The sequence below is a fragment of the Balaenoptera acutorostrata genome, chromosome 6 (assembly GCF_949987535.1).
Source record: "Balaenoptera acutorostrata chromosome 6, mBalAcu1.1, whole genome shotgun sequence".
In the NCBI taxonomy this organism is placed as follows: domain Eukaryota; kingdom Metazoa; phylum Chordata; class Mammalia; order Artiodactyla; family Balaenopteridae; genus Balaenoptera; species Balaenoptera acutorostrata.
In genome coordinates this window covers 119,566,352-119,590,013 of record NC_080069.1, presented here as the reverse complement: position 1 = coordinate 119,590,013, position 23,662 = coordinate 119,566,352, and the positions used below count along the sequence as shown (strand labels likewise).

Below are 23,662 nucleotides of genomic sequence, written 5' to 3'. Positions count from 1 at the left end.
CGGGAGCTGAGGTCTTCAGCCACCCCAACGGAGAGAAGATGAGAAACTCCTGTTCTCCCAGGCCCCTGGCCCTGGCTGAGAGCTGGGATTTTCAAAGTGTTTTCAACCCAGGGAAACTTCTATTCAAGTAAACTCTCAGGCTGAATCTGGTTATATAAAAATGACAAAAATAGAGGAACCCTGGCTGATGTGAAGGCCCTGCCTCCTAGGCCTCCTCTACTAGCTATGCTCCAACTGGGCAGACCCCAATTCCCCGCCCCCCCAGGAAACTCAGGTACTTATCTGCCAACCCCAAGTGTCCTGAGGCTGGGTTTGCCCCCTTGCCCCCACCCCAGGCCCCAAGTCCCCCTCCACTCACCTCAGCTCTGGGCCCTGGACTATACCAGCCCGTCGTAGAGGGACAGCGCCTGCACGATGGACGGGTCCGCCTTGGATCCTTCCTGGAACTCCTGCAGCGTCAGCTTCCCGTCGGCATTCTGCAAGCAGAGAGAGGAGGGTGAAGGTGAGGGGACAACCAACCTCCCAGGACAGCGGCCTCTGCCCTGGGCCCTGGACTCTCCCTCCCCAAGCCCAGCCCAGGGCTGCTTCCACAGTTAAGTCAGGAGGGAGGCAAGGCAGCTCATTAGGTGGGAGGGGTCAGGCATAGACAGACGCGGGCACTTCCTGGCTGGGTGACCTTGGGCACACGACCCACCTCTCTGGGCCCTTGTTTCCTCATCTGGAGACTGGAGAGAATTGAACAGCTTCTTCAGGCCACCGAGGTGAGCACTCCTTGAGCTCAAGCTGTGTGACGTGCTCGGGAGACTGGAAGCACCCGGTAACTCCCCAGGTATCGTCCTCACTGCTGTTCATCCCCACAGAGGGTGTTAATCCCACAGGGCTCAGAGCCTGATGCATTTCTCTGGGGTCACCCTTGGAAGGGCATTTAAGCCATCCCCCCAGAGACCTACGAGGAGGCTGGACGGAGCCCACGTAAAGGGGCTTTAGTGGGTCTCTTGCAGAAGGAAATGGTTTGGGCCAGAATCCCTTCCCCTGGAGCATCTTGCAAGGAAACCCGTGAGAGCAAAAGAAAAAGGCCTTGGAAGCCACCCACAGCCTGCACCCAGAGAGAGAGATCGTGACAAGCTTTCCACAAGCTCCGCAGGCAGACCTCGAGGGTCGTCTACCGTGGGCCCCATGCACGCTATGCGTGCGCTTGGTCTCATGGGGTCCCCACAGCCGCTCTAAGAAGAGGGGCTGCTCTGCTTTCTCTGGTTCCTTTAGGTGTAAGGTTAGATTGTTTATCTGAGATTTTTCTTGTTTCTTGAGGTAGGATTATATTGCTATAAACTTCCCTCTTGGAAGTGCTTTTGCTGCATCCCATAGGTTTTGGGTCGTCGTGTTTTCATTGTCATTGGTCTCTAGGTATTTTTTGATTCCCTCTTTGATTTCTTCAGTGATCTCTTGGTTATTTAGCAGCGTACTGTTTAGCCAAAGAGGGGCTGCTCTTATCACCATTTCACTGGTGAGGATGCCGAGGCTCAGTCACCTATCCAGCGCCCCCTGGCGGCTAACTGGGGAAGCCAGGTTTACACCCAGTCTGACTACAGCGTGGACTTTGCTTCCCAAAATAAGGGAGGTCTGACTTGGGGGTGGGGGGGATTTAACACCTTGGTGTTAAATAACATTGAACCACCCTGCGAGAAGCTAGTATTCTCTGCCGCACTCTACGGACACATCTTCTGATTATTATCAGGAGCCCAGCGTGGTCTGAGCCTCTGTGTCTTTACTGCCTCTCTGACATGTGATCTCACTTTTTTAAATTAAGGAAGTAAGGCCTCAGGCTCAAAGCTTTCAGGGCAGGCACCTGAACCTAGCCAGAATGTAATAATAAGCCCAAGGTCACTGTTCATTTGAATTCTTTTATTGAAGGCAAGCAACACTGGGTTTCCTTACCATCTTGATGTCAAATTCCAGTTTAAAACAAAGTTATTTCCAGTTTAAAAAAAAGTTTGGTATAAAGAAGGGTTTCTTAACCTGGGGTCTGAGGATAGAATTCAGCAGGCCTGTGAACTAAAATGGGAAAAAATGAGGTCTTTCTTTTCACTAACTTATAACTGAAATTTAGCTCTTTCTTCCATAATGAATCTAGGTAACGATCTCCCACAGAACCAGCAGTACCTGTGACTTCGTCAACTGTGGGGATTGAGGCATTCTTATAACACTCCACGGTTGCTGTAGGCATCACCTGCACATATCATCGATTCGAAACTGTGGGGCGCTTAAACCACTATATCTCATCATCCGATGTGTTCATAAAGAAGCTCATATACCACATCACAAATTCTTTTAAAAGAAATTTTGATAGCTGCATTCCAAAATAGCTTCCTTCTTAGTCCTGTGGATTTTATCTCATGCACTTAAAACCATTACTCTGAGAAGTCCACAGACAACTTCTCCAGAATGCCCAAATTTCTTGTTCATGGCAAAAAATTTGAAAGGTTAAGAATCTTGGGACTTCCCTGGTGGCGCAGTGGTTAAGAATCTGCCTCCCAATGCAGGGGACACGGGTTCGGTCCCTGGTCTGGGAAGATCCCACATGCCGCAGAACAACTAAGCCCATGCGCCACAACGACTGAGCCTGCGCTCTAGAGCCCGTGAGCCACAACTACAGAAGCCCGCGTGTCTAGAGCCCGTGCTCCGCAACAAGAGAAGCCACCGCAATGAGAAGCCCGTGCACCACAACGAAGAGCAGCCCCTGCTCTCGCCACAACTAGAGAAAAGCCCGCGCGCAGCAACAAAGACCCAACGCAGCCAAAAATAGATTAATTAATTAATTAATTTTTTTAAATAAATAAAGAATCTTAGTTGATCAAAGAGAAAGTGTTGGGACAAATTTACTTAAAACCCTGGATGTCTGAAGGGGACGGCTGCCAACCGGACCAGTGGACGTCACACCAGGTGTGTTGCCTGCCTCGAGCCAGGCCCTTAGGTGGTCAGTGGCGCCTCCGGGGAGGGGTCTCACCTTGTCCATCATGGCGAAGATTCGGTCCACCCTCTTCTCGGGGGTGTTCTCCTCCTCGGGGAGTTCCACGGTGTTCCCCTGCCAGGGACAGACAAGGTGGGGGCTGGCTCCTGGCACTCTGGGCTTTGGGCCCTTTTCCCAAAAATATGCTCCCCAGACCTGGGGGGGTTCCAGATGAGGACTGCCTCTGCCTCCCACTCCCCGCAATGTCCCCCGCCATCTGTAATTCTGCTCTGGAACCTCCCGCCCACCCCAGCCCCCATCTGCCACCCCAGCTGCAGATGTGCTGAGCGGCCCCAGGCAGTGACCCTCGCCTGGCCAACGCTTGCCCCGGTCGGGAGAGCAGTCCCACGGGGTGCTTCCTCTGGGACAGGCCCAGTCACTAAATTTGACGCCCCTACTGCCTCCCCCTCCCCCACAGGACCCGGGCCTCTCACCACCATCTGGTAAATGGCGTCTACTATATCCAGCATCTCGTTCCTGGTGATGTAGCCGTCGTTATCCAAGTCGTAGAGCTTGAAGGCCCCTGCGGTCAACCAGCCAGGGCAGAGTGACCCCCCGGCCCAGGGCAGGGGGTGCTGGTCCCCGCCCCTGCACCACAGCCCCATTACTCATCCAATCAATGAATATTTACATCAAAACAGACGGGACACGCGCATGCGCACGCACGACAGGAACACATGCGCCGTTTCAACTAGGGTTATTTAAAAAAACCTAAGTATAAAAAGGAGGGGGCACTGGGTCTGCGAGAGCTGAGGCTGGAGCTGGTGCTGAGGCTGGAGCTGGAGCTGAGGGAGGGAGGGGACCCCAGGAGGAGCCCTAAAGGCCCCCCTCTCCTTCCCCATGCCCCGGCCTCTGCCTCCTTTCAGCCCACTTCCTTTCCACAATTACACTGTATCCTGCTGGGATCAACTTAGAAAATAAAATAATATGCCTGGGGAGGAGGGGAGGAACTTCTGTATAAATAAAATCCTCTTTTATTCCTAAAAAGAGAAAGAAAAAGAAACTGCCGCGTTTTCTCGGTGCCGATGCAAAGCAGTGAAAGTGTCTCAGTGGGAAGTGAGTTCTGGCCCAGCTGTTTTCATCTTCTCTCCAGATTCCCTCTCGCAGCAGCACGAGCCTGCACACTCTCCCCTCTGAATCCTTCTCTCATCCCTCCTCAGGGCCTCGCACATGCTATTCCCCTGCCTGGAACCCTCTTCCCTCCTTCCTCCCTGGCACCTTCACCCTTCCCAGCTCAGCTCCCGACTCATAACAGGGTCAGTTCCTCTCCTGTTGGTTCACACTTCCCTCTTCCTGCCTCGGTTGCAGTTTTCTGGGATCTTTCGGTTAAGGTCCCTGAGCTAGACTGACAGCCGCGAGGGCAGGTGCCCGTCTATCTGATGCACCCGTGGGTCCTGGCCTCTGCCCAGCACTGACACGTGGCCGTGTTTGGTCAACATCTGTTGGGTGAACCAGTAAATAAGTGAATGAATGAGATCAGTCATCAAAACAGCCTCCTAAGTGGTGGATCCAGCCCTGGAACCGGGTCTTTTAACTCCACGCTGTCCTGCCCGAGGTCCCATGTCTGCACCTGCTCGGATGCCCCTTTGCTCCTGCCCCATCTGTCCACGCATCTAAGGAAGACACGTTCCTCCTGCCTGGCCTCCTCCAAGAAACTGCCTCTGACCTGGAAGGGCAGGACATCTGTGCCACTCTCAGCCCCAGACAGATGACCTGGCCCAGGTAGCTGGCCTCCCTCCCGCCTGGGACCGCCCAGCGGCCGCCCCATAGAGCCCAGGGGGCAGGACTTACACCGCAGCTTCTCATCCAGGGTTCCCCTCGAGGTCACCGACAGCGCCTGGATGAACTCAGAGAACTCAATCCGCCCATCCTGCAGGAGAGAGAGGAGTGGGGGTGGGCCTCAGTTAGCGCTGAGTCACCTGGTCAGGTTGCACCTTGGGCAGGTGGTGATGGGCGGCAGCAAGTACCAGACACCCAAGTGGAGAGTGCGGGAGTGAAGGGATGAGGGTCAGGAAAAGGAAGGGGAGGGGGAGGGGGAGGGGGTAGGATTAGAAATGGGAAAAGAGGACTTCCCTGGCGGTCCAGTGGTTAAGACTCCGAGCTCCCAATGCAGGGGGCACAGGTTTGATCCCTGGTCGGGGAACAAAGATCTCGCATGCTGCATGGTGTGGCCAAAAAAAAAAAAAAAAAAAAGGGAAAAGCCAGGTAGGAGGGACAAGGAAAAGGGTGAGGCCAAAGGGAGAGCCTGACACTCCACATCTGGTGGGAGGAAGAGGGACCACCAGCACACATGACCCTCTGGGCAGGAGTCACCCAGAAACCCCTTTCTCCTCGGCCTTGAACCACAGGCTCAGGGGCTTTAGAAAAAGGTGGGGCTCTGGACTGTTCAATCCTATTTATTTTGCGAATAAGGAAACTGAGGTCCGGAGAGGCTACAGCTCTTCCCAGGGCCAGACAGTGTGATTGTCAGCTGAGGCCACCTGTGGAGAAAGCCAGGGCATGACAGAGCAGAAAAAATCCGACTGCCCTACAGCGTGGAGCGTGGAAACAAGTTACAGTACGTCCACCTTGAATACAAGAGAGCCAGGAAATATGCCAGCGTGGCACAGGGTCTGGAGGACTGCAGATGCCCCAATGGTGGATATGCTGTCAGGGTGGCCGTCACCAGGAAGGGACACGCTGCAACACGGATAAGCCTTGAAAACACGATGCTCAGTGAAAGAAGCCAGGCACAAAAGATCCCATATTATATGATTCTCAGTTTCCTCATCTGCAAAATGGGGGCAATTAAAAGGCATCCGTACAGGCAGTTGGTTGTAAGGTCTCACTAAAAATAATCCACATAGCAACTAAACCCGTGCACCACAGCTACTGAGCCTGCACTCTAGAGCCCACGAGCCACAACTACCAAGCCCACGTGCTGCAACTACTGAGCCCGTGCACCTAGAGCCCATGCTGCGCAATAAGAGAAGCTACTGCAATGAGAAGCCCTCACGCCGCAACTAGAGAAAGCCCATGTGCAGCAACGAAGACCCGATGCAGCCAAAAATAAAATAAATAAATAAATTTATTAAAAAAAAAAAATCCACATAAAGAGCGTAGTACGTAGTAAATGTTCAGTAAATGTCAGTTATGATTATAAATCCTATTATTATCCCTGGAGGCATTTGCATTTTGTGCATGTAAGAAAAGGGTCAAGGTATACATGTGTGCATGTGTGTATACATGTATGTCTGTGTGCATGGTATGTATGTGCATACACGGATCTCTGTGGGTTCCTTGTGCATGTGTGAGCTCCTGCAATGTATATACATGCATGCATTTGTGTACAATATGAGTGCATGTATGTGTGTGCATGCATGCGTTTGTGTGCATCTGTGTATAAGCACGTGTGGGTGTGCACGCATGTGCATGCGTATATGTGTATGTGTGAGTGCACACGTCTGTGTGTTCCTTCTCTGGAACGGAACATCAGCAGGACAGCGTGGGTGTGGAGCTGCGCAGGCTGCCGCCGGAGGGAGGGGACTCCGGGCTGGCACAGGCCCTGTCAATTCCCAGCTCACCTTGTTTTCATCAAAGACGTTGAAAACAAATGTGGCGAACTTGGTGGGGTCTCCAAACGGGAAGAACTGCTTGTAGATCTTCTGGAAGCCCGCTGCGTCCAGCTGCCCGCTGGGGCAGTCCTTGATGAAGCCTTTGTACCTGGAGGTAGAGACCAGGTGAGAGAGGGTGAAGGAGACTCCAGCATCACCCACCTGCTGGGAGCTCCTGCCCAGCGCCCTGGAAGCCTGTGAATCCCTGTCCCGGGAGACAGCGCCACACGGGGCTGTGAGCACAGACCTGGACTCCACGGGCACGGGCTCATCCCGCCTCTGCCTCTCGCCAGCTGTGTGACCTGGGACAGGTGGCCACACCTCTCTTAGCCTCATCTGTCCCAGAGGCATAAGAGTCACTTGGCCACTCGGCCCCCTGCTCCACACAGGCGACTAAAACAAAACTTGCATGAACGACCTCCCCGAAGTCCCGCTCTCGCACAAGGTACTCCCCCCTCCCCGACCCTCTCCACTGAGCCCCTCCCGGAGCCAGGCAGGCAGGTGGTGCTGGTGGCGCTGGTGGCGCTGGTGGGCAGAGCCACCATATGGGGCCGGCAGCTGGTTCCTCCCACATGCCTGCACCCCCCAGTGTGCACACACCCGCTCCCCTGCCTCTGTTCCCAGAGAACTGTGTAAACGACGCGGGAGCCGCCCAGCAAGCTCGGAGGGCATCCTGGTGGGTCCCAATTGGACCTGCCCACCCTGCATTCCCAGTGCCCAGGGACCCTCCAGATACCCGGCCAGCTGATGGCAACATGGCTTTGCAGCCCAAATCCCAGTCCTGCATTTGCTAGCTGCATCGTCAGGCAGGTGCCTTCACCTCTCTGAGCCTGACTCTCCTCATCTATAAACAGGGACAGCTATCACATCCATCTTGTGGGGACTGTGTGAGATGATGTAGCATACTTGGCACAGGGCTGGACGTAAAAAATAAGCAATGGCACGATCTTTAGTATTATGACCTCAATGTGTTCTTTTAAATCAACTCATAAGTTGGCTCCTGAATGTAGCTTGGCAACTCCAACCAGGACATACATTCCTCTGAGGAGGATTCCCTACAAAGGGGGGCTAGAGAGAGAGGTCAGCTATTATCAGCTACCAGCTGCTACCTCTGCTGGACCACTCTCTGCTGGGAACTTTGCAAACCTGATTCTCCTGGAATGCCCATAACAGCCCTATGAGCAATGTACTATGATGAAGCCCTCTTTTTTTTTTTTTTTTTTGGCCGCGTGGCTTGTGGGATCTTAGTTCCCCAACCAGGGATTGAACCCGGGCCCCAGCAGTGAAAGCGCGGAGTCCTAACCAGTGGACCGCCAGGGAAGTCCCAAGCCCATTTTAAAGATGAGGAAACTGAGGCTTTGAGACGGGGAGATCTGCAAGTCCTTGCAGCCCAGACTGGAGCTGAGGTGGGGTTCGAAGTAACCACTGATGGGGCCAGATGCTCAGAGACACGGGCTCGCCAAAGACGTCCCCCACCCTGCCCCACTGTTCTCTGGTCTACCCAGGGCCACTCTCCCGTCACATTCCGGGAAAGTTGCTGGTGGCGCCGTGACTGAGGGCCGTACACACAGGGAGCGTGTGGAGAAGCCACTGTCCCTCCACCCATCAGAGAACAAGCTAAGGGGCCCAGGCTGGGTGAAGGGACACGCAGGGCACCGGAAGGAGGGAGCCTTGGGAATTCTGGGGCCTAAGTGATCAAGGTCAGATGTCAGAAAGAAAGCAAGACAAGACTCTTGCTAACATGTCAGCGGTTCCTTAGGGGTGAGGGCGAGGCTGGGAGATGGAGTGGGGCGTGGCGTTGGGCTGCCGTGGGCACCCACCCTCCCGCAGTGCCCCCAGCAAGCATGAGGCTGTGAAAAATGGCTGGGCCTCTGCGTGCCTCCCCACCCACCCCCTGGGGCACCTCGAGGGGCCAGAGGCCCAGGGAGGCGGTCCCGGCCCAGTAACCAGGATCGCTGCCCCATCTCACCACCGCCTGCATCTTTGACAACAGCCCCATGCCGGGCACTGGACTAAGCCTTCGTGGGCGGTTCCTCCTGCAGTCGCCACTCAACCCTGCTCAGTGGGTTCAGTGATCCCCATTTCACAGATGAAGGCACTGAGGCACAGAGGTCAGGGCCCCTCCCACAGCAGGTACCAGGAAGGGACTCGGCCCCTCCGGGTCCCTCCCCTTGAAGCCTCCTTCCCAGCTGGGTGTTCCAGACTCAAACCTTCACATCTGGGCCAGGATGCAGAGCCAGAGAGGAGCGTTTCGGAGCCAAGATCTGGTCCATGACCCCAGGCCCCTGGTCAGGACGGGTCCCTGGGCAGGAGGAGGGAACAGGCCCAGCCTGTTCACGGCCAGGCCGTGATGACCACATGGGGGCACAGCCGGCCCTGGAGGCCAGAGGGGGGGCCATCGCTTCCCGTTGTGTCCCCCAGAGCCTCCCATTTCCCCACAATGGCTGTGTGTCACTTGAGTGATTTGAAAAGATTATTAAAAACAATAAAGGGAGAACAAAAGGCGCCCAGAGGCGTCTCGCGGCCCGGTCCCTGCGGGTGCCTGGCTCTTAGGAGGGGAGGCAGCGCAGGTGCCGCAGCAGCGGGAGCTGTCAGCACTGCGAACAGCCGCGGGGGGCCCTGCAGCTTTACTGGGGGCAGGTGGGTACAGGCAGGCTGGCCTCGGTGGGGAGCCTCCGGGGGACTATCCGGTTTCCCCTGCAGAGACTGTCACTGTCACTGTCACTGTGGGGCCCCAGCCCCCTTGGTGCCATTAGCAGCAGGCCCACCCCCTCGGGGGCCCGATCGATGAAGGTTTGCTCCAGCCTGACGGCCCAGCCTCCTCTGGCCACACACCCTCACCGCCCCACGCCACCCATATTCCACACCCTGCCGCACTTTCCAGAGCTTGCCATGCCATCCAGCCGCCAGGCCTTTGGGCCTGCAGGTCCCTGTGCCTGCAAAACACATCCTCTTCCTCTTTGCCTGGCTAATGCACTCATCCACCAGGTCCCGGCTTCCCTCCAGGACGTCCGCCCAGGCCCCCAGGGGCCGCAATGCTCATCTGCTCCCCCATCCCTTGAACGACCCCAGCGCAGCACGAACCACGCTGTGTCATGTTTGCCACCAGTCTGTGTCCTCCACCCAACAGTGAACTCCCAGTGCCCTGACGCCTGGCACATAACGGGGGCTCAGTAAATGCCCAGTGAGCTCAATGAATGAGCTGAATGAATGAATGAATGAATGAACGAACACACAGAGAGAGGGAGAGGCCAGGTGTCAGGCATCTTCTTCCTAAGCCCCGGGGACCCTGGTCAGAACCTGAGAACTCCGTGCAGATGGTTAGAGAGCCACAGATATACGCCCACCCCTCTGTGGATTGATGGGGAACTGGGGGCCCAGAGAGGGAGAGAGACTGGCCCAAGGTCACACAGCAAGTTAGCAGCAGAAACAGGGCTCACACCCGGGACTCCTGCCTCCCAGTCTCCCTCTTCGCCAGGCTGCACTGGCCCCAGCCCCATGGAAAGCCAAGAGCCTGCTCCCCAAACATTGCATAACCCCATCGGTCATCATCAGAAGATGCGGGGCACCCTGTCTCACTGGAGCAGAGAGGAGGAGGTCTGTCCCAGACGCCCCGCTTGCCCCAGGCCCCAGATTTGCTCTTCAAGTCCTCACAGCTCTGAGGCCAGGACCTCCTGCCATGGTCCGATTCCGAGGTGCAGCCCAACCCCCGTGGTGGGCTGAGCCAGGACACTCACCCCAGGCACACACCCCCACCCCACGGTGGGCACCCAAGGGAGCTGCGGCTTAATAACAGAGCTCTTGAGACCAGCCTGGGCAGGTCGCGGCGCAGGTCTGGGGCCAGGCGGCAGTGCCCCCGGCCCGGCCACGGTGCAGGCCTGGTACACGGACGACTCGGCTGACAACCCGCCATGGCTCCACCACGCGGAGCCCGTGCGCCCGGTCGGCCTGGAGCAGCTGCGCGGGCTCGGGGTCCTTTACTGGAAATTGGATGCTAACGAATATGAGAATGATCCAGAATTAGAAAAGATCCGAAAAGAGAGAAACTACTCCTGGATGGACATAACAACCATAGGCAGAGACAAACTACCAAATTACGAAGCAAAGATTAAGATGATTTACAAGGAGCATTTACACCTGGATGACAAGATTCGCTTCATCTGGGACGGCACTGGGTACTCTGACGTGAGAGATAAAGAGGACAGGTGGATCCGGATCTTCATGGAAAAAGGAGACGTGATCATTCTCCCTGCCAGGATTTACCACCGTTTCACACTGGACGAGAAGAAATATGAGAAGGCCACGCGGCTGTTTGTGGGAGACCCAGTGTGGACGGCATACAACCGGCCGGCTGACAACTTCGAGGCCTGGAGGCAGAACCTGGAATTTCTGGCGCAGACAGCCCAGCGGTGCCCTGGGGCCTCATGCACCCCGGCCCCCCTTGTGAAGGTTCCAGATGTGATGGCAGCAGAAAATCTGTCATTTTCTCCTTGCTTTTGTGTTATAGACTTGAGGCTAGGTGAGCTTTCCTCTGCAAGGTTGCTTGATCAGAATACATTTTAATGGAAGTAGTTATAGAACTTGTTTGTACATGGAAGCACCTGTGGAAACCTGGGCAGATCCGTTCATTTTCTCTGATTCAGGATCAGTGGTCAGTGGCCCTGTGTCAGCTGGTACCTCCAGCTCTGACCGAGTGAATTTCATCTCCCCAAATGCAGCCATTTAGCTGCCCCATCTGGACAATTTTTGGACTTTAAGTAGATACCAGGCGAGGCCATGCCTGCCTTGTGCAGAGGGGTGACAGTGGATGACAGGACTGGGCAGAGAAAAGATGCTTTTCTCCCAAAACACGGGGAAAGCTGGGGGGCGGTGGGGTGCCGTGGGGGACGAACTGGCATGTTAGGGGGACACTCGCTTGCTTATGCCACTTTCTTGTTCAAAATACAGTAGCTGCCTTAATGTTAAAAGAAAATAAATAAAAATTTAAAAAATAAGAGTTCCTGCCCAAGAATTCTATCCCAGGATGACTGAGAGATGTACGTGACTGCAGCCCCATCCCTGACCCAGGCTCAGGTTCCAACAGGCCTGGGCCTCTCCCTCGCCCCGCCCCCACCCCGTCTCTCCTTCAGACACGCTGCTGCCTGGAAACCTGCTCTGGGGCCTGCCCTGTGCTCCAGCCCTGGCCCATCCTGTCTCACAGTGAGAGGGGCCCGAGCAAACCCCTTCCCTGCAATGCCCGCCAGTTTCCCTGCTGGTAAAATAAGTGACTTAGACTAGATCAGGGTTTTTCCACCCACGCCATTGACATTTGGGGCCAGATGATTCTTGGCGATGGGGGTCTGTCCGGTGGTTTAGCAGCATCCCTGGCCTCCACCTGCTAGATGCCAGAAGCGCCCCCGCCCCAGGTTATGACAACCCAAAGTGTCTCCAGACAGTGCCAAATATCCCCCCGGAGCAGAACCACTCCAGTGGAGAACCACGGGGCTAGATGGTCTCTGGGGACCCCCACAAAGCGGAGGGAAGGGTCTTCCCCAGTGTCTGCCTTCCAGTGATCTGCGATTCTGAATAACAGGGACCTACTGAGAGCCGGGCACGGAGCTATGTGATTTCCAGGCACCATTTCACCAAATCGTCCCAACAGGCCCAGGAGGGGAGGATTATTATGCCCATTGTACAGATGGAGAAACTGAGGCTGGGGGCTGTTAAGTCTCCTGGCTCAGGGCCTTCACACGGCATTTCTTTTGCCCGGCCCACTCCTTCCCCTCCTCCTTCCCCCTTTTTTTCTTGGCTTCAGTGCATCTCCCCTAGAGAAGCCTGCTCTGGCCACCCAAGACTCCAGTACACACACTGGTCGACACACTCACAGCACCCTGTCCCTGGCCTGGGCCTCGCAGCTGTGCCTGTAGCCTGTATGATGCCTGGGCCAGTGAGTGCACCACAGGGTCCGTCAAGGCAGGGACCCCGTCTTCTAGCTCACCCCGAATCTGCAGGGTCCACCGCAGGTGCTCAGTAAATATCTACTGGAGCTGCACAGCTAGCAAATGGGGGGCCACAACTGGACCCCTGCCACCGCCTCTGTGTGGATCCAGTCACCAGCGAGGCCCGAAGCCTCCGTGGCCTGCTTTCCTCAGTGCCTTCTGCCTGATTCCAGAACAAGGGTGGAAGCAGCAGTAGTCCTGGCACTGTCGCTGGTGCAGGTTAGGCCAGGGATGGGGTGTGAGGCACAAAAAGCGTTCTGAGGAATTTATATGGAGACCACCCCTCCCACAACCATGTTCTAGAGCAGGGGTCTCAACTCTCTTCGGGGATGGGAGGAGAAGCTGTGGAACCGAGCTGGGGACGTGGCACGGCTCCTGAGCTCCATATGCAGTTTCCAGCCACCAGAGCACAGGTTTTCGACATGGTTGACTGTGCTTGGGAACCAGCTCTCCACGACGGGGTGGAGACGGGAGAAGAAAATCCCAGATTTGACAACTGCATTCTTAAGCCTCTTTAAAAGGGAAAGGGGAAAAAAAAAGAAAGCTGTCATTTCATAAAAACACTGAAGGCTGAACGCCACTTATAAAACACTCCCGACTCAACGCTGGGCTTCCTCCCTGTAAGCTTCCCACCCCGCCTCTGCCCCCCACTGCGCCAGCCTGTGTCCCCCAGGGGACTCCAGCACCTCGTCTCCCCCAGTCCCTGCCGCCCCCAGTGCTGGCCATGGGCCTGGCACATAATAGGTGCTCAGTGAAGATTTACGGAATGAATGAACCAACAAACGAATGAAGGAATGAGTGAGCAGATGAATGAATTAGTGAATGAGTGACAGAATGAATGAGGGAGTGAGCAAATGAGGGAGTGAGCGAATGAATGAAGGAGTAAGGCAGTGAATGAGGGAGTGAATAAATGAATGAAGGAGTGACTGAATGAATGAATGAGGAGCAAATGAGTGACTGAATGAATGAGGGCGTGAATGAGTGACCGGATGAATGAATGAATGAGTGAATGAAGGCATGAGGGAGCAATGAGTGAATTAATGAATGAATGAGTGATGAGTGAATGCATGAATGCACGCTGGCCATGAGGCACGGGTCCAACCCCAGCTCAGCATCCCGTTCTCTGTGGCCCCCAGCATCCCCAACGCCGCCAGGGCCTTGGTTCCCCAAAGGCACCAGCCTGCTAGGACTTTCTGGAATTCACTGCTTGCAGTTCCCACAGAGCCTCGTCCTCTGGGACCCAGCTTGAAGCAAGCCTCACATAGCCCTCCATGCCCACCTCCCTCCCCGCCAGGGTTAGGTGTGGCAGATGCTTCTCTCTGCACTGTGGAAAGTGGGAAGTAAGTAGATGGATAAATAATAAAGCATAACCCCCGGCTGCAATCAGGGACTGTCACAGCGGCCCTGGCAAACTGTTCTCCCATTATCTTTTCAAACACCTTCCTTCCCCTGGCGTTCCCCTCCCAGCTCCCTGGAGACCTGCCTTCAGACGATCCTGGAGGAGGGGCTCAAACACATCCATGAGGATGAGGCCTCTTCCCTGCTCCTCTCCACTCCCCCATCTCTCTCCTCACCGCGCCCCACCATCCTCCACCGCCTTCAGCTTTGTGGGGTTTCCCAAAGCCAGAGCCAGCAGAGCTGAGCCCCTGTAGCCCAGGCCATGGAGGCCAGCAAGCTGGACCCAGACTCCACACACACACACAGCTGTGAGACCCAGACAAGTGTCTCCGCCCCTCGGAGCCTCAGTTTCTTCATCTGTAAAATGGGCTGTTCCTAGACTGACCCCACGGCATTGGCGGCGGCCTCCTTACCCACAGCTGTGACTACGGAGGAGGGTCCAGGATTGACAGCTGGCCCTGTGAAGGCGGCTGCAGAATTCCTCCTGCTTCCGCCCACTATTTTTGTTACAATACCATTGGGTTATTTGGTTATTATAAGTGTAATAAAAGCATTACAGACAACTTGTAAAATAGAAAATATAAGCGAAAAAAGAATACCCATGATGCCACCACCCCCAGCACACCCACTTCTAGCCTCTGGCCAGTTTCCTTTCCATCTTCTTTTCCGTCCACACTTTCTTCATCATGGAACTGTGTTGGGGCACTATTTGTGCCCTGCTGTTCCCCCTCGGGATGGCGTTCCCTTCACCCTCCAGGTGATCACAATTTCACGATCGCCTTTAAGGGCCTGGGACCTGCTATAGTTTCCTAGTCAGTCCCCATCGAGGTTCCCGATCTTCCATTGTGGTGAATGGAGCTTGGTCAAGAGGAAGGGATGTGGTGGGCAGGGGCCTCGGGCTGGCTGTGGACCTGACACTGGCCCCACCTCCCGACGCCCCAGCCTCCTCCCGTCTCTGCCAAATACAGAGCCAGGAGCAGCGGAGATGACACCATGGGTGCCCAGCATGAAGCTGGGTGTGAGGTGAGCGCCCAGCTGGCCCGGCTCAGGCATCCCATCCCTGTGGTCTGGTCTGCGCTCCGGACCACCTGGGTCCTCAGCTCTCCTGGAGGACCTGGGACATGCCCAGCTCTACTTCTGCTCACTGGGTGGCCCAGGACAAGTCACAGAGTCACAGAAGACCCCTGGGTCTGGTTCCTATTCTGGGGAGCAGCTACTGAAAGTCAGCACCAAACAAGATGATCCTGTACCAGGCTGGAAAAACAGGGGCAGGGTGGTCAGTGCAGACCTCTCCCAGGAGGTGACATTGCAGCGAAGATGCCAAGATCTGGGGCAGAGGGAACAGCAGAGGGAACAGCAAGGATGGAGGCCCTGAGGTAGGAAGGAGCGTGGCATGGCTGAGGGACAGTAAGTGTGGCTGGTGCCTGGTAAGCCAGGGAGAGGGTGAGGCCAGAGACCTTGGGGAGCCCCGAGGACCAGGCAAAGGGGCTGGGTCTTTATTCTAAGTGCAGGAAGAAGCCATGAAGGGCTTTAAACAAGAGAGAGAGAAACACAGGAGGAAACTGAAGCCGCCCTGGCTGAATCCACCCACACATGTCACAGGTGTGATCGGAAAACTCTGTCCATTGCGGCCCCGCTGCTCTCCGTGTGCCCCTCCCTCCCATTTCCCAATCCCACCCCAGATGGTTTGGTGCTAAATTGTTTGCTGCCCTGGTAGTCTGGGCTCAGGAACCTGAGTTTTCCCAAGGAAGGGCAGGCATTCCCCAGCTATCAGGTGCCAGAGAGCCGTTTAGGACATGAAGGGGCATGGCTGGAGGCGTGGTGAGAAAGGGTCCTCTGAAATGGGCCAGGGCACCTGGGATGCAGGTGCTTGTCCCATTTGTCTCCTGTGCAAAGGACAGAGGGGATAGCGGGCTGCATGGATCTGGCCTCTGACCCAGCAGGCTTGTGTTATGGTCCCAGTGAACCAGGGAGGTGTAGGCCCTTCATGGGATTACAAATTGGTTCATTTCGTGTGCTAAGAATAATTACACGGGCTGCCCACAGCACTGGAGGAGACTGATCCAGAGTGCCATAATCTGTGATCCATTACTGATGTCTGCTGTGGACACAGGTGGGGAGAGTGGTGGTATGAGTGTCGCTGTTTAACCATCCCTAGTCTACCTTCTCCCTGTGGGGTATAACCATTCTAGGATACAACAGTGAGGTAGGTGGTGGGCTGACCCAGGAGGGTTAGAGAAAGGCACCACCAAAATGAACCAAAGGGCATTTACTTGAGGTCCATGGAACTTTGTGGCAAAGAAAAGATCTTTTTTTTTCTTTATAAGCTCTTTAGAGAGAGTTCCCCTACAGCAAGGACTGGGCATCACAAGGGCCCTGGTTTTGTTGTAGAAGCCTCAACTGCCTCCTCCAGGCCGGCCTCCTTGGCCTCCCTGCTGTTCTTCAAACACACCAAGCCCCTTCCCACTGCTGAGCCTCTGTCCTTGCCGTTCCCTGTGCCTGGAACACTATTCTGTGGTTGAGTCCTGTTGTCCAGGTCATAGCTCAGATGTCAGCTTGATGAAGGAACAAAATCCCTCCACCTGTTTGGGATTCAGTTTCCCCATCTACATAATGAGGAGAGGACCCTCAATCTCAGGATCCCTCCATGATTGTACTGATCAGTGTTATTAGTAGTATTAGCGTTATTAACAAAACAGAGAACTTATTACTAGGCTCTGTTCCAGACGCTGTGTATGAATTAGCTCATTTATTCTTCACAGTATTCCTATAAAGCTTGACTATTATTACCCTCACTTTCCAGATGGGGAAACTGAGGCACCGAGCAGTCCAGTAACTTGTCCGAGGTTGCTCAGCTCAAGCCCTGGTTCCGGAGCCCTGCTGGCCACTTTGCCTCCTGTCTCTCCTGGGGAAGACCCAGGGGAGCAGGGGAGGATGCCAGGGCTCAGGTGTGCCCTGCACCTCCTGGGGCTCAGGAGCCTCGTCCAGGGAATGCCATGGTGGGACACCGCTCTGGGTGACGACGAGGACAAAATGAACAAGGCCACATCTGAGAGCGCGCCCAGCACACAGCAGCACTGGGGAGGCATCTGCCACCTCGCAAGGACAGACCTTGCCCTCATCCCTGCTCCGACCTTCTCTGAGCCTCAGCTTAGTTTTCCCATGCCATGGAGATGATAAACCATGTCAACCCCCGGGACAGCGCCCAGGAGTCGATGACAATGCGTATGTGAAGCACCTAGGGGTGCCGGATGGGTGCTGAGCACCTGCTATGGCCAGGCCCTGGGGACACAGCAGTGAACAGGGCAGAGCCGGCCTCAAGGTCAGGAGGGGAGGCGAAGGGGGACACAGACCTGTAACTGCTGTTTGTCCCAGGTGTGTCCTGTTTGTGCCTGGTGTGTCCCGGGCTGTGACACTGGGCTGTGGGAGGTCAGAGGAGGCCCCTAACTCAACCTGCGGGCTCAGGAGGTTTCAGGGAAGAAGGCCTGAGGGTGAGGAGGTGGTGGCCAAGCAAAGAGGAGGAGGGGTATTCCCAGAGCGGGGAACAGCCCAGGCAAAGGTCAGGAAGCCCCAGAAAGTAAGGTGAATTCGGGAACGGATAGCAATTCGGGCAGGCCAGAGGGCAGAGGGCAGAGGAGAGGAAGAAATGGCAGTGAGACTGGAGGGGTCGGCACAGCAAGGCTGGCCTGAGCCAGGCCTCGTAACCACGTAACCATGCCAGAGGTGCAGAATTCACCTGAGTCCAGGGAGAGTTTAAGCAGAAGCCTGGCATCATTGAATATTTGCTCAACAAAAACCCCTCTGGCTGCCATGTGGGAAGGAGGGGGATTATGTACAGATGGGGAATCCAGGAAGGCTTCCTGGAGGAGGTGACTTAGGTAAGCCTTGGGAGAGTGGAGTTCAGATGGCCCTGAAAGGAAGGGTGGGAAAAGTGAGTGACAAAGGCTCGGGAAGGCGGGGTGGGGCTATCCAGGAGGGAGAGCCTCACAGATAAAGACCTAGAAACAGGGACTTCCTTGGTGGCGCAGTGGTTAAGAATCTGCCTGCCAACGCAGGGGACACGGGCTTGGTCCCTGGTCCGGGAAGATCCCACATGCCACGGAACAACTGAGCCCATGCGCCACAACTACTGAGCCTGCGCTCTAGAGCCCGTGAGCCACAACTACTGAGCCTGCGTGCTGCAACGACTGAAACCCGCGCACCTAGTGCCTGTGCTCCGCAACAAGAGAAGCCACTGCAATGAGAAGCCCGCGCACCGCAACGAAGAGTAGCCCCCGCTCGCCGCAACTAGAGAAAGCCCGCGCACAGCAACGACGACCCAACGCAGCCAAAAAAAAAAAATACCTAGAAGCAGGAGTATTTCTGGAATGCTCACCTGGGGAAGCGGAGAAGTGGAAAATGAGGTCAGAGGCAGGTCAGGCCCACCTGTTGGGTCCTAGGATGTGGGGGAGGAGGAAGGGAGCGGCAGCTGCTCCCGTCGCATCCACTCCCCCTGTGGGGCACAGCCAGCTCACCACCCCGGTTCTGCCCACCTAGCCGGGGTCTCCAGCAAGGGGTCAGCAGAGCCAAGCAGGGCAGCCACAACTCTCCCCCTCTGCCACCTGGACTCAAGGACAGGGAGGTGTAGGCAGTGGCCCCTGGGGAGCCTGGCCCTGCCCCCAGCAGGGCTCCACCAGGAGTCTCGTGGCCTGGGCCCTTGCCATGGCCGCTGCGGCCTGCTGTGACGGAGGGCACATCTGTAGGCCTCAGCTCCCCATCTGAACAGTCGACGGAAGACCACTGTCAAGGTTGTCATCTCTTGGGACCTTTACAGGGAATGTTGCCCTGATGCCTCATCATTCCTGTCACACACGTGGGGAAATGGAGGCTGAGGGGGGCTGGATCACTTGAGGTCACTTGGATAGGAAGAGGTAGGTGCAGAGTCCGTTTCTAAGCCACCAAACTTTCTGGAAGGTCTCCAAGCTCGCCTCCTCGCTCACCTACCCCCAACTCAGGTTCCCCTTACCATCTGTGGGTCTCCCCTGTCTGCTCCACATTCCACAACGACAGACAGTACACCACTCTCCCCTCTCTGCCCCAGGGCAGGCATAACTAATCCATTCCAGACCTTCCAGGCATTAATGATGCTATACTTTCCGTTTGCTCCATGATATACAGCCTCAGAATCCTTCTTAACACAGCACTCCAGGCAGCTACTATGGATTGATTAGAGCTGGCATCCAAAAAGAAACCTATCTGCCATCCTTGATCCACTCTAATCAATCACTTTATAGACAGGGTGGCTGAACTCTAGAGAAGAGACTTCTCAAGGCCACAGGATGATCTAGTGACAAAGCTGGGCCTGGGATCCAGTCTCCTGACTTGTTTCTGGTCCAAACCCCTCCCTTGGGTGAGCAGGGTCTGAAATTAACACTGGTGGTCCTTAGAGATGCCACACAAGGCAAGGAGTCACCACCACCCCACCCCCACCCCAGTTCAACTGGATCTATGTCAGTCTCCTGTGAACAAATGGATGTGAACAAAGGCTGCCTGGACTGGTTTGCAGATAAGCCGCTCTCAGAGGGTCCTCCACGTGCCGCTGTCCCGGGCAGCTGGACTGCCGTCTCATCGGCACAAAGCCAACACCCCCTCTCCCACCCAACAGTTTGGGGAAAAGCAGCTACTCACCACTGCTGGACCTCTTTCTCAGTAACTGCAAAAGAAAACAGAAAAGGGGCCTTTTAGCTCAGGAAGGCGTCCTAGGGGACAGACAGACACAGGGGAGCCTCCCCCCTGCCCTCCCCACCCCGGCCCACAGCCAGTCTGCCCAAGTCTGGACACCAGCCAGCTCTGAACAAGAAGGTGCCTGCAACTCCCACCCCCGCCCCGGTGAACAGTCCCAGTCAGGAGCTCTGTGTCTAACCCCCCAGGGGATGACACTGGCCCATCCCCTCCAGATGCCCACTGCACCGCCTGGAGGACGGCCGAGATCAGCCTCTTGCGGGCAGCGGCTAGCCTCTCCTTGCAGTCCTGGGCTGGGCAGGCAGGATTATTGTGCCCAGGCCAACACTGAAGATAATTCTTCCCCATCTCGCATCCCTGGGGACAGGACGGTCACAGAAGTCACTGGCTTCCCCAGGCACTCAGCTGCCCTGCCTGCACATGGGGGGCCAGGGCAGAAAGGCTGAGCCCCCTCCTCGGCCCTGGCAGCACCCAGCAGCTTCCCCTCCTCCACCCATCCCTCCAGCCCCTCAGAGCCATCAGTGCCGGCTTCTTTTTACAGGCAAGACGAGAACAGAACGGTGAACCAAAAGCCAGAATGAGCCATATAAAGTAGCTGAACCTCCAGCCAAGCCCAAACAGTCATTCTTCATTGAATCATGAAACAAACAAAAAAATGTTTTTTTATGAAAAGTACTGAATCGGTTCAGGTTGGAACAAAACCAGTAATTTCGCTCAAATCACTGAACAAGAACATCTAACCACCTCTAAGGCCTCACTCATTCTCGGGGCAGAGGGGGCGGGGAGTGACTTTGGGAGAGCACCTCCAGTTCCCCATGCCTCAGTTTCCTCGTTTGTAAAGTGGGAAAGATAGTTATAGTACCTGCCACACGAGCTGTCCTGGGAATTTAATCAGAACAGGTGTGAAAACTCCTGAATCCCCAGCACAGGGCCTGGCACACGGATGTGCTCAATACAGGCCTGTACAATGAATGGATGAATGAACAAACGAATGGACAGGACGGTGGGTGTTGGGTGCAGGTCAGGTGAATAAAGGAACTGGCATCCCTTCCCAGAGAAGTGAGGAGGGAGGCCCAAGGGGGTCCACCTCACCCTTTGTGCCCGATCACACTTGAGGCCACTTTTCAAAAACTGTTCAAAGCAAGCTCGTAACAGCCGCCAAGTCCTGAGTGCCCACTGCGAGCCTAGATCAGTACCAGGGCGGGCCTTGGCTCAGCTGCCCTGACAATGCTCCCAGGGAAGCTGTGACTCTGCCCTGGCTGCAAATGGGGAAACTGAGTTACAAAATGGGCAGGATGTGAAGTGGTAGTGCGAGGGTCTGAACTCAGGTCTGTGGCTCAGCCATCTGCCAGCCAGGCCCTGGCAGTCAGGCTCTGGGGGCAGGCTGCAAGCTCCTGCCAGGCCCCTTCTCGTCGGTGCTCTCCTCCCACGAGCCCAATCAGAGGCTAAGGAAGAGCCCGGTCCATGAGCAGGATACTGACAAAAACAGCGAGGCAACAGTGAGAGTTGTAGGTTACTGGGAACAGCCAGACCTGGTGTAAAAAAATGCAATTTTCCAAGAGAGTTTTGGCAGAGGGTAGGGGGTGGGAAGGGAGTCCAGCGGGGGGGTGGAGAGGGAAGTGTCCGTGGTCTAACTCAGGGTAGGCTGCCCTACACCTGCCACCCACACCTGGCAGTGAAGAGCAGCAGGGGCTGAGGGGCTGATGCTTAAAGACCCAAGCTGGAGACACAGGAGTCCCATCATAGCACAGCTGGGAACTTAGGGGCTTATACTCTGGAGCCAGACTGGACAGCCTGAGTTTAAACCTAGCACCACAGCTTCCTAGCTGTGTGTCCTTGGGCTAAGTACTTCCCTTCTCTGAGCCTCAGTTTCCTCATCTGTCAAATGGGCTTGTTGGGAAGACTAAAGTGCTTGGTGCTCTTCACGGGCATAAGACTCCCACAGGTAGGTGTGATCCCATTTTCCCAGTGAGGAGACTGAGGCTCAGGCAGGTCTGCTTACTTGCCCGAAGTCACCCAAGGTGACTGGGTGGGGCCAGAGGCCAGGACTGTGCCTCCAGAACCCAGGATGGATGTCCAAGTGGATGCCCACCCCCCGCCCACCTTGAGTAAGCCAATGAGCTGCATGACCTTGTATGACCTTGGCGTCATGTGATATAAACGGCAGGAGCCGGGTAGCAAGGGCTCAGGCAGCTAGTCCACTGCTGACCTTAGGGGAGGCCTCCCAGGGTCAGAGAAGGCTTCCCTGGAATCCCCCAGCTCAGAAGTCCCAACCCTCTCCTGACCACACACCCCTGCCCCGTCCCCCAGCAGCCTCCCCCCAGGGGCCTCTCAGCCTCCAGGCTCCCCTGTGCCCCTCACCAGCCCCTGAACCCAACAAGCTCCTAGGATGCGGACATGTTTGGCTGCCCCCTGCCCCATTAGAATGGTCCCACCACAGTACACTGTGTGGTCAGCAGGCAGCCAAGCTGTAAGCTGGGGAGGGGCAGACAGGTGGCTGTGAGCTGGGGAGGGGAAGACAGGCCCTGCCCCGTGCTTTAAGCGAATTAACCTTTAGAAAACAGGTATCCCCTGGCACCGTCCCAGGCCCGGCAGCTGCCACTGCTTGACTGCCTGGAGCCTTGGAGGATCTTGGAGGGTCTTGGAGGGGGGCGGGCAGCAGGCAGGTCTCAGGGGGCCTGGCCACCTGCCCCCAGCCCCTCCCCAAAGGTCAGGCAGGTCTGCATCCAAATCCAAGCCCCCCGAGTCTAATCATGAGGATATAAACAGGCAAATGCAGAATGGGGGACACTCTATAAGACAAGTGGCCAGGATACTTTTATAAGTCAGGGTGCGAAAGGTAAAAAAGACAGGGGATTGTTCCAGAAAAAAAAAACCTAAAGAGACAAGGCCATCAAATGCAGCTCACAATGCCTGGATTGGGTCCTGGATCTGGAGTTGAAGACCAGATACGACGGGTATGATGGATATGACGGGGCTGGTGGGGGAAGCTGCCTGCAGGTGGGCAGTTGGATGCCCTGATGGACACACTGTTGGTTCCTTTAGGAGCAGCAACGGTAGGGAGGTTATGTGGGAAGATGTCCTTTTTCCTCGGGAAGTGCCCTGAAGCATTTAGGGGTGACGATCAGGATGCCTGCAGCCTCTTGCGAAAGGTTCAGAAATACACACACACAGATTTAGAAAGCGAGAGGAAGCAGATGTGGCAAAATGCTGACAGCTGGTGAATCTAGATGCGGACACACAGGTGCTCACAGCACTAGTGCTGCTCTTGATCTTTCAAAATAAAAAGTTGGGGGGAAATGTTTGTCCTCATCAGCCCACCACCTGTGTGCCGTCCTCACAGCACCAGAAGGGCCCAGGGTCCTGCCCAGGAGCACGCCCCTAGCAGCTCCGACCACCACAGGCACTAGGAGGGAGGAGGGGGCTGAGGGACAGTTATGGGGTCCCTCTGCCTCCACCCTCCACCCACATACTAGAGCGACAGGCTCAGGCTCCCGGCTTGGTCCCATCCCCCCATCTCCCGGAGCCGACCTCCGGTGTGAAATTAACAAGCATCCACCAAGCACTTGGTGGGTCCAGGCTCAGCACTCAGGGCCCCGCATGAATGAAGGTCATTTTCAGTGCTACTGGCCCCTGCTCTCCTGCCTTCCCCCAACCCTGTGACCCCCTCAAGCTCCTCTAACTGGTCCCACCTCCAGGCCTTTGTACCTGCTGTTCCTTCTGCCCAGAACACATGCCCTCACCTCTGCTACCTGTAACCCCTACACACATTTCAAGTCCCAGCTGGGATGTCCCTTTTCTAGGAAGCCCTCCCAAGCCCCCTTTGAAAACTCCCCTCGTATGTGGGAATCACTGTTTTACATGTAGTCTGTCTTCCCATCAACTGTACAACAGAGGATCAGATGGGGCACTGCCTGCCGGGGCCAAGCCGGGGAAAGGGGGTAACAGGACATCGGTACAGTAGG

At 55.8% G+C, this 23,662-nt stretch overlaps 2 protein-coding genes across 2 annotated transcripts in view; one reads left to right on the top strand and one right to left on the bottom strand.

Moving 5' to 3' along the window:
• Positions 1-23,662, bottom strand: part of NCS1 (neuronal calcium sensor 1) — a 62,796-nt gene that overhangs the window by 18,596 nt on the left and 20,538 nt on the right. Inside the window, exons 2-7 of the mRNA XM_057548837.1 lie at positions 19,644-19,668; positions 6,571-6,709; positions 4,799-4,877; positions 3,442-3,530; positions 3,005-3,082; positions 359-476 (exon numbers count right to left, since the gene is read on the bottom strand). Of these exons, the coding sequence (XP_057404820.1) occupies positions 378-476; positions 3,005-3,082; positions 3,442-3,530; positions 4,799-4,877; positions 6,571-6,709; positions 19,644-19,668 (509 nt within the window). The 3' untranslated portion in view covers positions 359-377. The remainder of the gene's footprint in view (positions 1-358; positions 477-3,004; positions 3,083-3,441; positions 3,531-4,798; positions 4,878-6,570; positions 6,710-19,643; positions 19,669-23,662) is intronic.
• On the top strand, positions 9,388-11,326 carry LOC103007455 (acireductone dioxygenase-like). The gene is made up of 3 exons (XM_057548265.1): positions 9,388-9,526; positions 10,433-11,119; positions 11,244-11,326. The coding sequence occupies exons 1-3, from the start codon at positions 9,388-9,390 to the stop codon at positions 11,324-11,326; spliced, it is 909 nt and encodes a 302-aa protein (XP_057404248.1).

Excerpts from the sequence above, each read along its gene's own strand:
- LOC103007455 (XM_057548265.1), top strand. The coding sequence starts at position 9,388 with ATGAAGGTTTGCTCCAGCCTGACGGCCCAGCCTCCTCTGGCCACACAC. Across the intron at positions 9,527-10,432 it reads CCAGGCCTTTGGGCCTGCAG|GTCTGGGGCCAGGCGGCAGT; the intron begins GTCCCTGTGCCT and ends GTCGCGGCGCAG. Across the intron at positions 11,120-11,243 it reads TGTTATAGACTTGAGGCTAG|GATCAGTGGTCAGTGGCCCT; the intron begins GTGAGCTTTCCT and ends TCTCTGATTCAG.